Source organism: Schistocerca cancellata, chromosome 1 (assembly GCF_023864275.1).
Source record: "Schistocerca cancellata isolate TAMUIC-IGC-003103 chromosome 1, iqSchCanc2.1, whole genome shotgun sequence".
NCBI lineage: Eukaryota > Metazoa > Arthropoda > Insecta > Orthoptera > Acrididae > Schistocerca > Schistocerca cancellata.
This window is the reverse complement of record NC_064626.1, coordinates 1,064,380,122-1,064,395,070: the sequence shown is the minus strand read 5'-3', so window position 1 is coordinate 1,064,395,070 and position 14,949 is coordinate 1,064,380,122. Positions and strand designations below refer to the sequence as shown.

The following is a 14,949-nucleotide window of genomic DNA, read 5'->3' as shown; positions in this document are numbered from 1 at the left end:
CATCATTTGCAGAGCTAGATGGTATTTAAGCTTGCACCACTGTGGTATAGCTTGGTTTTGTGGATCTATTGGATTTTTATCAGTACAATAATGCTCCTACAGACACGGCAAGAACAATTTTACCACAGTTGGCAAAACTCGGGTGTTTTGCAGGACTGGGTAATCGAAGGTCAACCCTGAATCACATTCAAACATCTTTCGGATGAGTTAGAGTGTTTGTAGTGTAGTAGGTCTATTTGCTCTAAAATCAGCAAGAACCATTTACCACACTCAGAAAGAATTGAAACAAATTCCACCATCACTGCAACAGAACCCAGTGGAATGTCCTCCCAGTTCATTAACCATTGGACAGAGAGGAACAACTGTATGAAGAGTTCAGTTGATAAGCTAGAACTAAGCAAGGGAAGGGAAGCTGAAGGTTGGAAGGAATTTACAGAGCTACATTAGAGAAACAAATTAGATGGCAACATTATAAACAGAGAAGAGAAAGTACGTGAAGGTGAGATGGGAGGTATAGTATTGCAAGAAGAATTTGACAGAGCCATGTGGAAACAAGGCCACTGAGTAATGACACTCATCCAGAGTAACCAAGATCCTTGGGAGAGCCAGTCATGATAAAATTATTCCAGCTGGTGTGCAAGATATATGAGACATGTGAAACATCCTCAGACCTCAAGAAGAATATAAAAATTTTGATTCGAAGGAAGCAGGTGCTGACAGCTGGGAATATCATCGAAGTATCAGTTTATTAAGTCCCAACTACACAACACTGACATGAATTACTTACAGAAGAATGAAAAACTGATAGAAGCCAACCCCAGGGACATAAGTTTGGACTATAGGGAAATGTAGAAACATGCAAGGCGATACTGAACTTATAAATTATTCTAGAAGATAAGCTTAAGAAACGCAGAGTTACAGAAAGATTTGGACAACTTTGACTGGATTTCACTTTTTGAAATTTTGAAAGTAGCAGAGATAAAATACAGACAGCAAAAGGTTATTTACAACTTGTTCAAAAACCAGACTGCAATTACAACTGTTGGGGGACATAAAAGGGAAGCAGTAGCTAGGAGGGAAGTGAGACAGGGATGTAGCCTGTCCCCAATGTTATTCAATCTGCACACTGAGCATGTTGCAAAGGAAACCAAAGAGAAATTCGGGAAAGGAATCAAAGTTTAGGGAGAAAGGGGGGGGGGGGGGTGAAGACTTTTGAGGTTTGTCAATGACACTGTCGAAGCCAGCAAAGGACTTAAGAGCAGTTTTACAGAATGGATAGTGTCTTGAAAAGAAGTCATAAAATTAATGTAAACGAAAGTAAAACAAAGGTAATGGAATGTTGTCAAATCAGACAATGCTGAAGACTGAAGCACTATTGGCAGCAAAAGAACACGATGGGCAAAATAAGAGAGCATATAAACTGAATATTGGCAACAGCAGGAAAAGCATTTTTATAAAGAGGAGTCCGTTAATACCTAATACACATGCAAGTGTTAAGAAGTCTTTTAGGAAGGTATTAGTCTGGAATGTAGCCTTCTATGGAAGTGAATCATGGGCAATAAGCAGTTCAGACAAGAACAGAATAGAGGACTTTCAAATGAGGTGCTACAGAAGAATGATGGAACATAGCCAGACGGACAGACAGATAAGATAGGCAGGCGGGGAGCGATAGATAGATAGAATGAAAAATGAGGAGGTATTGAATTGAAAGAGGGGAAAAAAGTTATTTATGGCACAACCTGAGTAAAAGAAGGGATCAATTGATATGGCACATCCTGAGACATGAAGAAATTGTCAATTCAGCAATGAAAAGAAGTGTGTGGGATAAAAATTTTAGATAGAAACAAAAGGGATGAGCACAGTAAGCACATTCAAATGGGTGTAGGTTGCACTTCAGCAGTTCAATATTAGAGGATGCCAGCATGTTTTTCCTCCCACTGCCAAGTCACTCCAGTCAAGATTGGGTGCAAGGGTACATGCTGACACCATCTGTGCTCTTGCAACAGCTCTCAGGTTATTAGTTCATCAGCATACCTGATGATGGCAACATGGTCACTTGTCGCGATGTTGTGCCCGTCTGACACTGACATCCGGCTTTCATCTCAGACTATTTCATTTTATGTTTGGCTGAAAATACACATTCGTTCAGAAGAATGTAAAAAGTGTAAAAATTATGGGCTAAATACTCTCCTACCATCCTTTCTAAAACCCAGCAGGTAATGATTGGGAAAGGAGGGAGAGGAGGCAGACGACTGGAGGGAGAGAGAGAGGGGGGAAGGGAGGGAGAGAGAGAGGGGGGGGAAGGGAGGGAGAGAGAGAGAGGGGGGAAGGGAGGGAGAGAGGGGGGAAGGGAGGGGGAGAGTGGGGAAGGGAGGGGGGAGTGGGGAAGGGAGGGTGAGAGATGGGGGGAAGGGAGGGTGAGAGATGGGGGGAAGGGAGGGTGAGAGATGGGGGGAAGGGAGGGTGAGAGATGGGGGGGAAGGGAGGGTGAGAGATGGGGGGGAAGGGAGGGTGAGAGATGGGGGGAAGGGACGGGGAGAGATGGGGGGAAGGGACGGGGAGAGAGGGGGGGAAGGGACGGGGAGAGAGGGGGGGAAGGGACGGGGAGAGAGGGGGGGAAGGGACGGGGAGAGAGGGGGGGAAGGGACGGGGAGAGAGGGGGGGAAGGGACGGGGAGAGAGGGGGGGAAGGGACGGGGAGAGAGGGGGGGAAGGGACGGGGAGAGAGGGGGAAGGGACGGGGAGAGAGGGGGAAGGGACGGGGAGAGAGGGGGAAGGGACGGGGAGAGAGGGGGAAGGGACGGGGAGAGAGGGGGAAGGGAGGGGGAGAGAGTGTATGTTTTGAGTTGCAGCAACAAAGAAGGATCCTGCAGATTTTTCTGTGGCTGGGTTTGTACGTTTGAAATGAAATGTAAGAGGGAGGCCATAGACTGCCACTGCCAATTGCTGTTCATCAAATTAAAATTTCATGCCAACATTTTGTGGAAAAAAATTACTTTGAATGAGGAGCCTCTTCAAAACAATGCAAAAGAGAAACATAGAAGTCATAATCTAAAACAAAAGAAACACTGTATATATTCCTTTTCCACTACTACTTCCCCTCAATCCAGTTATTCAGGTTCTTAAATTGTATTTTCATTTTCATTAATACACACTATTTGTAACAGCATACTCAGCTCTCTACTGCTAACAGTAATTGTGGTATTATTAATTCGTTAACAAAATTCACAATTAAATAAAAGGAGGAAAGGAAGATTAAAAACAACTTTGTTTATATTTTGATCATGTTTTATTACTGAAGGCTACCGCAGTTTTACTTCAGATTCAGTACAACAACTATTGCCTAAATTGTGCTGGTGAGCTTATATAAAATAATAATACAGCGAGTGCTCTGTGGCTATGCCATAATATTCCTTTGCAGTATTAGTCTGGCAATTTCGGAATAAAATGGCTGTGTGGAAACATTTTTGTATCACAAACATCTTAGTTTCAATTTCTTGAGATTCTGTTACATTTCATAAAGCTCCACATAACTGAGTACTTTATTTCCAAAATTAAACTGCACCTGATACACAATGTGTCGTTAAGATGTGAAGACACTTAATACTTTTCTTACACTGCCAACTAGATGCTTCAATTAAAGAAGCATCTGGCAGTGAGAGAGCTGTATTAGAAGACTGTAGACATCAATGTTATTTATATCTGATTTGTTTCAAAATAAATTAAAAAAATTTGTCACTGGCAAATACCATGGCTGCAGGTATTCCAAATCCTTTAACTGCATTCTAATCTGTAACAGCCGCCAATTCCAAAAAAAAATCACACTTCTGGTACAGAAAACATTACTTTTGATTTTTTTTTTAATTTTATATCTGCCACATAAAATACTACACATTAAATTCAGTTTATGCCAATATTTAAATTTAAGCGCATCCTACAATAAGAGATCCAACATCAAGATCTGTGATACGTATAAATTATTGTTTATGTTAATGTACACATTAGAATGAAATTTAACAGTAATACAACAAATTATACTGGATGTAACTAAAACAAATGGCAGGACCGAAAGATTTAGAACACAGAAGTGTGATTCTGGAAGTGGAGGACAGTATCCATAAAGAAACTGTGTGTTACACATATTTTTGCTTTTTAAAAAATTTACTTGCAAATTCATGACAATACACCAACCATAACAACAATTATTACAATTTTAACAACATGAAATACATTTTAGAAAATTATTTTCTGAGCATAAGGAACACAACAAATTATTAAAAATAAGAGTTTATAAAAAGGAAGCATAATACTATGTACAACATTTGCAATGTCTTCATACACAGATATTACCCACTATAACTCATAAATTAAACATTAAAGCATGTAGATGTTTTAAGTATGGAATACATTACCATGATAATTAAAGACAATTGAAACACTGAATCTTTGGACGTAGAAAAACACTGAAGTATAATGCACTGTAAAAGTTAAATCAAAAAATCTACATTCATGCAAATGCTCTCACTCTTGCTCACACCAGTGACTAGTTTTGAAGGACATTTACGCATATTTGGTGGCAAGAATACATTACGAGGAATTCGTGTTTCCACTGTTTTGTTGAATACCTGAGAATCTGTGAAATATTGTGTGAATTCTAAATGCTATTGAATGCAAATACATCACAATCTGTCTCATATACTGTGTACTAGTATGAAATAGCTGTTGACTTGCTGAGTTATTCTGATGAAGATAACTCTGCATGTAAATAAAGATAAACAAAGTGCAACATTATTTAGACAATACCAGAACAACATGCAGCCATGGTACAACTGTCTAAAATAAGTTTGTTTAGTTGAAATTTTGTGAGGATAATTACTCTAGGAACATTAATAATTAACATAGCTATGGAATATGTTCAGTGTATAACTGTTTTTTGGAATACTTATCATTGTGTATATACATACACATACACATTTAAAAGCTGACATATCACATTGAAGCTAAACTCAGCATGTGAGTAATAAATATGGGCAAAATTTAGAATACATCATTGCTACTCTTCTAATTAACAATTTAGTTTTAACTGCCACAATTAATTATTAAGAATGGTTAGTCTCTTCCACCATCACATATGCTGACACTTTCCTTTTGAAACATCTGTAACTGAGGCTAGATGCTCATTTCTACAGAATTCTTCACACTGCAGAAGTCATATATTTGCATATACAGTTATTATGACTGAAACTTTGGTATGGATTATTGAGGGAGAAAGTTGGCCTCATATTAAATATTAACTTTATATCTTTGGTATTCATGTGTAAGAGAAACAAGAAATTTTTAATATAAAAATAAAACTTGCAGCCAAGGTATAGTGTTATCAGTAACAACAATGTTCCTTCCAAGTTAGCAAGAGGAAGCTGGAATGAAACGCAGCAAATTACCAGACAGGACAACAGCTGCCAAGAAGGCTAATTACACACACATTCGTCTCCATACATTCTATTTTTCAGACACACATATATGTACACCATATGCAAACTTATAACTGGATTAGAATACAAGTGCTAACTTCTAAAAATAATAATAGCAATAATAATAAATTAGGAACCAAGTAATTATAAATGAAGAATGGAAATAAGTAGTATGTTCTGTAAGATTATGAAAAATTTGTACAGAGATGAAAACAGAGGCTCTTCTCAATATCTACAAAATATACATGTTAGTACGGAAATAGTCCGGTATCAAATGCACGAACATATACATAAATATATGCATACTTTCAGATTTTCAAAAATTATGAAAAGACTTTTAATCTTTCTTACCTTGGAATACTTCCACTTTTATACTTTTGTTACTATTTACATATATTACAAAAACAACATTAATATTACAGCTGCCAGAGTTTAATTAATGAATATGTTAACTCATCTTCCAGCGCAACAAACAAATTTTATTTCAGTATTTTCCAATGGACTACTCTGCATACAAAATATTCAACTTTTGATACAGAATGAAACTAAACTGTTTCCTGGCATTACAGAGAATTATCGTGCTTCCAACAGTTACAGGGAAATATTGTTTGTGAAAATAAACACAAATTCTGTACTTAGAACCAAAAATAAAATAAATAACAAATGAATGAACTGGAAAATTTCTGTTAGGTCTATGATGTAATGATTAACTTAGCAACTGCGATTTGACAATAATAAATAAATACAAATTAAAGAAAGTCACTGTGAACGGAATGTGTTGTGATTACTAGATAATTTGCTTTACAGTAATTACATAGGATAATAATTATCCTGACGCTGTCATACATAACTACGTTAGTGTCCCACATATCATGTAATAAGTGGAATCACTCGTGCCAGAACACAATATGTAATGACTTAGTACATATCGGTATCAACTGTCAGCTCACTAATGAAATGCCATTACATCTGTTTCTATTGCAGGTGTAATACTATAAGAACAAGGTTTTCCTCCTATGTATCAGTCAGTACAAGAGGCTGAACATGAACATTTGTGAATAAGCGTTTTTATCAAAGCACAGCTACTCGCCTGCCAGCAAGAAACAGATATATAAGCCTACTCTAACATCAGACAGACTATATTCCTCTGCGAGGCATAAAAAAGGCAATACTTTTGTCATTAAACTGATACAGTTGCTGCCACTGTAAAAATATTCATCCATACCAAACAGTCAGTTACCATGCTAATGTATCAGGGAAATAAGGCAGTCTTATTTAGTAAAAAGAAAAAAAAAAAGAAGAAAAGAAATGAAAGAAATTAACAACACAAGAAGTAACAGAATGTTACTTCACAAACTGAACACATGTCTAAACCACTGTGGATCTATCTCAATATTCACATGCTGAGTGATTAACACATCCATTTTCTGGCTGCCAAACTGTATGTGTCTTATACAATACAATAAATATATTTTCATCAAGCAAAATACTTATACGAAATAATAACAGACGGAACTATTCACATTCTTCACGCTCTCGACACAGGTTGGTGCCACTGACTGCTAGGCAACTGTTCTGTGCCGGCATGAGTAACAAGCGTAGTGAAGCCTGCTGTTTCCACTGGCATATGAGATTCCTAAAACCAGACAACAGACAGATAAGCAATACTTCAAACAGTGGTATTCAGCAATAAAATTTCGAATTCACACAAGAGTATACAAACAGAAAATGCACTTACAGATGAGTTCTGAGTCTGATTCGATCTACCAATGGAGATGGTCAGTACATCTCTACTGAAAGGTCGTTGTTCGAGGTCTCGACTGCTACCGTCTGTACAACTGCAACATAAGAATAGGTTGTTTATACAAACAACAGCAACTACTACTCCTAATACAATAACTTAAATGTATGATGTCGTCAACGTCACTGTTAGGATGTCTGTAAAACCAAAGCAAAGTTCAGAAGATCTACGTGTGATTTGCAGGTCTGCCTTGATACAACTAGTTTGGTTATTATAGCCAGTTGCCAGTGAAATGGTGTTTATGAGTAAAAATCATAGGAACAAAGTCAGCCAACAGACAGCACTGAATAGATGAACTTTTAAGCATAAAGATGAAATTTTTAAAGTAATCACCAAGTGAATCACGGCTAACACAACATGTATTATGAGGAAATCTCAACAGATGATTCAAGTACTGTCATCAAAGTATATCAACAACACCTGTCGGCAACTGAGGGTTTCAATTAATTATCATTTGTCATGTAAGAAACAAAAAAGTACAGTTATAAAAACTTAACAGAAGATGACCTGATAGCAAATCATCACTAAAACTAGGTTCAGAATATAAAGTGTTTGCATCATGGCAGCCTACAAATCCCACATTGTACTCTGTGTACGTGTATCAACAAGATCATCATAAAAGTACTGGAACTGTAATGGTAAGAACTTTACAAGGGAATTCCTGACTCCAAAAGCAGAAACAGTCAGAAACTCCAGTACAGCAATCGTGAAGATCACTCTCTTCACTCATGTACAACAGAGACTTGCTGTTCCTCCTTCAAGAGAAAATCCAGAGGACTGAGACCAATAGAGTGACTTGGTAACCTTTATCACTTATGAACCATGTTGTACTGTGTATCAACTACACAGACCATCTGTCAACCACACTAAGTTTTCTTACCACTAGCCAAAAGTCTTGAAATCACGCTATTATCTCAATATAGGATAATTATGGGCAATATAACTGTAAAAAATTATCTTTTCTTTTTGGTCCAGGAATACCCTCCTGAAATTTGTACCATTACTTATCAGACACATTGTACATTTATGAAACAAAGAGGTTATAATCAGAATTTATTAAAACAGACTCCAGTGCTGTGCTGCACAGTAGAAAGCTTTTACATTTCAAATGACCATGTGAGTAGTTATTAGATGAGTGAGAAACACATCTATGGTTAGCATACAGACTGTCAATAATGGCCAAATGAAGGCAGCAAGGCTGCTAGATTTAGTAAGGGCACTACTGCAATGACCTTATTTGCATGACAACAGGAAATGAAGGAAAGTTGTGGAATTTGCTGTTGTATTATCACTTACATCTCTAACATGGTAATTTAATGTTCTTCAGTGCCAAACCAACCAATATTATTCTTGATTTGTTAAAGAATTGTAACTACAAAAGGCCACAAATTTCCTGTGTCTAAGGGACAGTCAAATTTACATGAGACAGGTGGAAAAGTAAGTAAACTGCTAGTTATTATAAAAGTAATTGACATAACTATTAATACATTTATCCCACTGTGAGACAAGACTGGCAATGTTTTCACAGAGCAATGTTTTCAGTTGCCTACGCAATGATTTTACCCTGACGTCACCTCTTCATCTGAAGCAAATGAAGGGCCACAAATGTCTTCCTTCAGGACTCCAAAAATTTGGAAATTGCAAGGGAAGAGAACAAGGCTGTTTGGAGGATTTGGAAGGGCTTCCCAGTGAAACTTCTACAGCATAGTCTAAACAACCTTGGGAATGAGTGGGCCCACTCGCGTGTTTCTAGTACACAGCAGTAAAGTTCCACTAGCAGCCCCTTAGACGTTCTCCATACAGTGCCAATCTCTCCCGTGTGATTTCCATGTTTTTGGAGCCCTGAAGAAATACATTCACAGCCAATGATTTCCTCCGGTTGAAGAGTACACCCATGAGTACTATCATTGTTCTGTAGGCAAGCATAAACGTTTTTTTACATGGAAGCATTGACACCTGTCTTACAATGGGATAAATTAATTAACAGTAATGGTGATTACTTTTGAAATAAAAGTAATTTACTTATTCCCCCCCCCCCGTCTTGTTTTCATTTGACTAACCCCATACATAGTGCGCACACAAATTAGCCAAAAACAATGCACAAAATGACACGACAAATAACTCGTCAAACATGTGTAGACATGGGAAAAGAATATGGTGATAAGAGAAATACAAGGGATAAGCTGAGGGAGGTAGCACATGTGAGGAGCACATGTGAGGAGCACCCTGGGGGGGGCGGGGGGGGGGGTTGTGAATCTAATGTGTTACAAGGGATAAGCTGAGGGAGGTAGCACGTGAGGAGCTGAGGGAGGTAGCACGTGAGGAGCACCCTGGGGGGAGGGGGGGGGGGGCTGGGGGAGTTGTGAATCAAGGTGTAATTTGCGAGCATGGGGTAAATGAGGATGAGCATTGACTCAGAGTTGGGAGAAATTCCCTGGAGAGAGAGAGAGAGACAGAGAGAGAGAGAGAGAGAGACAGACAGAGAGAGAGAGAGAGACAGACAGAGAGAGAGAGAGACAGAGACAGAGAGAGAGAGAGACAGAGACAGAGAGAGAGAGAGAGAGAGAGAGAGAGAGAGAGAGAGAGAGAGAGAGAGAGAGAGAGAGAATTATTTTCTACAAACAAGGGCTCACCTGGCTCGTAGTTCTTTTTGTTTTCGCTGTAGGTGAATGTAAACAGCTATACAAACAAAAACGACAAGGAACACAGCAATTGTGGCACCACCTGCAATGCTGGCCGTCTCTAGCATAACACGCTGCCGGGATGCTGCACAAAATACAAAAATCAAACTTAAGTTATTGGTCACTTCAGGAATGAGAGATAATTTTCATCAATTCAAGCCTTATATTACTTACGTAAGTAAGTTCCATCCAAGTCTTTGTATTCGCACCTTTGTCCCATGTACCCATCTGCACACCTGCAAACAAACAGATTTGCTTAACATTTACCTCTAATTAAATTTCCAATGTGGTGCCCATGCACACATCTTTCACAAACAGAAACTGTTTGCTCTTTCTACTCTATGACACTATGCTCACAAGTAATTCCAATATTAATGATGTTTTTCGTTGTGTGTTCCATAAAGAACCAAACCGCAAATAATTACTTTACTTTCTAAGAGAATCTCTTCTTAGAACAATAATCTAGATGTCTTTTCTTGTTGACTGTCACTAATTCTTAGTTAAAAAATTATCTTTTAAAATGGAGCAATAAGGATGAAATAAGGGATCGTCAAACCCATTTTGCTTATCATGGCCCTCCCGAAATAGGTATGTAACACCACATGAACAGTATTTTACACTTTCATAAACATCTGACACTTCACTAGTTTGAAGTGATCACAGGCTAAGAGATATCTACAAAAATACCTTCATATTTGCCACAGATAATAAGCAAAATTTTACATAGCCCAGATGTTTAAGGCTTTATCACATTTTAAGGAACACTTGTTAAAGCACCAAGATGTTCACCAGAGCACCATGTTGCCCAATATGCTACAATTAACTGTCCCATGTCAAAAAGAGCACCACTGGCTATTTAAGTAAATGATACATAGGATACACATCACAAACTGCAGTATGCAACTAGCAACAACATGAATATCAGTTTCTTCGTTTCAAAAAATCTGTAACAGGCAGGAGCAGACAGAGTTATCACATGCCATGAACTTGCAGCCCTACATACTAGAACAACACTCTCAACTTATTGTAGAGAAAAATATTTCTCCAAAGGAGATTACATTGTTTTGACACAGAGATAAATTCTTAGTCTCATCCTGGCTTGCAATGGACTACAAGTCTGTTACCAGACCAAGCGACACAATTATTTCCTACACTGTCAGTTCATAACATGGACTACTGTGTGCCAACTGTCAACCACGTATCGTGAGTTACTATATTTCAGGAGCCCCAGTCATGTTTTTTATGGTAGTTTTTTGGTTCCACTGATTAAGGATCATTCCTATGCAAGTAACAATTATAAGCTACCTAGTCTTTCAAGCCCCTGGTAGTGTGTTACTGACCTGTGGTCCAAAAACTGCTACATCTGCATTCCATAGTACAGATGTCACAGGATAGTAAAATAGTGCCACATGTACATATTGTTAGAGGATTATAAAATAACACACATTTAAATCTACAGAGAACAGTACTTGTGGCAGGCTACACACATTTATAGAATTTGCTTAGTGCATCAGACAAACAAGATGTTTTGTCTCCAAAAATGAGATACCATAATTATGAGTAACTTAACACATACAGCTACCGTGGGGGAAGTACGCAGAGTGTTAGTTCTTTGTACCAAGGGTCCTGGGTACAAACCCCAATGATGACAATTTGTTTTTATGTATTATGGGTGAAAGTGTTATATGGTACTACATGTTTATGATATGTAAAAGGGCTGTTTGGAGTTTACAGCAATGTTCTCTTGGCAGTCTGCTTTCACTTCATTTCTTTGAAAGCAGTAAACCTATAGAGAACCTTTGTAGTTTCAGAAAAATAAACAAACAATTGCATCACACATGCGGAAGTAATAATAATAATAATAACAATAATAATAATAATAATAATAATAATAAAACCCGTGGAGGCCCGGGAAAAGAATAGGCCTCCGGTATGTTCTGCCAGTCGTAAAAGGCGACGAAAAGAACAAACCACTAATAGGGCTAACCCCCCTTTTAGTGTGATTACTTGGTTCAGGACAGAACTAAAGAAGCCTCGGACAAGCGCCATCATGGTCGGGGACGACGCTTGAACCCTATGCCCACCCACAATGGTAACGACACTGCTAGCCAACTGGAAAATTATTTAAATCCAAATAGAGGTGTTTTGCAGGATATGCTTCCTGCAACCACCCTAGAAGGAAAACAAAGACAGAGGATGAGATGGTCGGATGAAGTTAATCGACACCTCATGTTCTGTTATTACCAAGCAACAAACCTAGGAACCAACACAACTGGATACAGATCACAAGTATACATAACATTTATTACCAGATACCCAGAATAAAAATTTTTAACAGAACAACGACTAGCTGATCAGATCTGTGTAATAATAAAAAATAACAGGATACCCCAGTCAGAATTAGAAAACATCAAACAACAAGTACAACAAATAGTGGAACAAAATAATGTGCAATCAGAAGAAGAAGAAAATACAGTAATGGACTCAAACATCCCAGAGCAAACAAACAAAGACCAACACGCATCAATTAAACAATCAGAGGAAAACGAAATCTTAAGACAGCCACCAGAACAAGCACAAATAAAACACGAAGTGACACACGTGTTAGATATAGAAGAGAAATTTCAGCTGACATGTATAGAATACAAAGACACAAATACAGACATTAGACCATTCTTGTATAGACTGCCAAATAACCCACAAGTCGAAACAACAATAAAAACTATCAACACAATCATACACAACAAAATAAATGAAAACACAACTATGGAGGAGTTACAACTACTGGTTTATATAGGAGCACACACTACACTAAGTATACACACTAGGCAGAGATCAGAACAAACCAACACACAGAAGAAGCCCACAAAACCAGCATAGCAACACAGGCTACAGATCAGAATAGAAAAACTGAGAAAAGACATTGGACAGCTAACACAATTTATAAGAAATGAAATATCAGACAAAAAACGAAAAAGGTTGGGTAAAATCTCACAACAAGAAGCAATAGAGCAATTAGATGAAATAAAGCAGAAATTGCAAGCATTGGCCAAACGACTTAGAAGATACAAAAAAAGTGAAAATAGAAGGAAACAAAACCAAACATTCAACACAAACCAAAAGAGATTTTACCAAACAATAGATAACACACACATTAAAATAGACAATCCACCAAACATAACAGACATGGAACACTTCTGGAGCAACATATGGTCAAACCCTGTACAACATAACAGGCATGCACGGTGGATACAAGCAGAAACAGACACATACAAGATGATACCACAAATGCCTGAAGTGATAATTTTGCAACTTGAAGTCACCCGAGCAATTAATTCTACACACAATTGGAAAGCCCCTGGAAATGATAAAATAGCAAATTACTGGCTAAAGAAGTTCACCTCAACACATTCACATCTAACTAAATTATTTAACAGTTACATTGCAGACCCATACACATTCCCTGATACACTTGCACATGGAATAACCTATCTGAAACCTAAAGATCAAGCAGACACAGCAAACCCAGCTAAATATCGCCCCATAACATGCCTACCAACAATCTACAAAATATTCACTTCAGTCATTACACAGAAATTAATGACACATACAACACAGAACAAAATTATAAATGAAGAACAAAAAGGCTGCTGCAAAGGAGCACGAGGATGTAAAGAGCAACTGATAATAGATACAGAGGTGACATATCAAGCTAAAACTAAACAAAGGTCCCTACACTACGCATACATTGATTACCAAAAAGCCTTTGATAGTGTACCCCACTCATGGTTACTACAGATATTGGAAATATACAAAGTAGATCCTAAACTGATACAGTTTCTAAATATAGTAATGAAAAACTGGAAAATCACACTTAATATCCAAACAAATTCAGATAACATCACATCACAGCCAATACAGATTAAGCGTGGAATATACCAAGGAGACTCATTAAGTCCTTTCTGGTTCTGTCTTGCTCTGAACCCACTATCCAACATGCTAAATAATACAAATTATGGATACAATATTACTGGAACATACCCACACAAAATCACACATTTGCTATACATGGATGATCTAAAACTTCTGGCAGCAACAAATCAATAACTCAACCAATTACTAAAGATAACAGAAGTATTCAGCAATGATATAAATATGGCTTTTGGAACAGACAAATGTAAAAAAAAAGCATAGTCAAGGGAAAACACACTAAACAAGAAGATTACATATTGGATAACCACAGCGACCGCATAGAAGCGATGGAAAAAACAGACGCCTATAAATATCTAGGATACAGACAAAAAATAGGAATAGATAATACAAATATTAAAGAAGAACTAAAAGAAAAATATAGACAAAGACTAACAAAAATACTGAAAACAGAATTGACAGCAAGAAACAAGACAAAAGCTATAAATACTTATGCTATACCAGTATTGACCTACTCATTTGGAGTAGTGAAATGGAGTGACACAGACCTAGAAGCACTCAATACACTTACACGATCACAATGCCACAAATATAGAATACATCACATACATTCAGCAACAGAAAGATTCACATTAAGCAGAAAGGAAGGTGGGAGGGGAATTTATAGATATAAAAAACCTACATTATGGACAGGTAGACAATTTAAGAAAATTCTTTCTAGAATGAGCAGAAACTAGCAAAATACACAAAGCAATCACTCATATAAATACATCAGCTACACCATTGCAATTTCATAACCACTTCTACAACCCTTTAGATCACATAACATCAACAGATACAAAGAAAGTAAATTGGAAAAAGAAAACACTACATGGCAAGCACCCGTATCATCTAACACAGCCACACATAGGTCAAGACGCATCCAACACATGGCTAAGAAAAGGCAATATATACAGTGAGACGGAAGGATTCATGATTGCAATACAGGATCAAACAATGAACACCAGATATTACAGCAAGCATATTATTAAAGATCCCAATGCCACAACAGATAAATGCAGACTTTG

The 14,949-nt window shown here is 37.6% G+C and overlaps 1 protein-coding gene across 1 annotated transcript in view; it reads right to left on the bottom strand.

Moving 5' to 3' along the window:
• Positions 1-3,271: 3,271 nt before the first annotated feature.
• The window catches only part of LOC126126795 (pro-neuregulin-3, membrane-bound isoform-like), a 399,360-nt gene continuing 387,682 nt past the window's right edge, over positions 3,272-14,949 (bottom strand). The window contains exons 5-8 of the mRNA XM_049915142.1: positions 10,127-10,188; positions 9,905-10,037; positions 7,209-7,308; positions 3,272-7,106 (exon numbers count right to left, since the gene is read on the bottom strand). Of these exons, the coding sequence (XP_049771099.1) occupies positions 6,999-7,106; positions 7,209-7,308; positions 9,905-10,037; positions 10,127-10,188 (403 nt within the window). The 3' untranslated portion in view covers positions 3,272-6,998. The remainder of the gene's footprint in view (positions 7,107-7,208; positions 7,309-9,904; positions 10,038-10,126; positions 10,189-14,949) is intronic.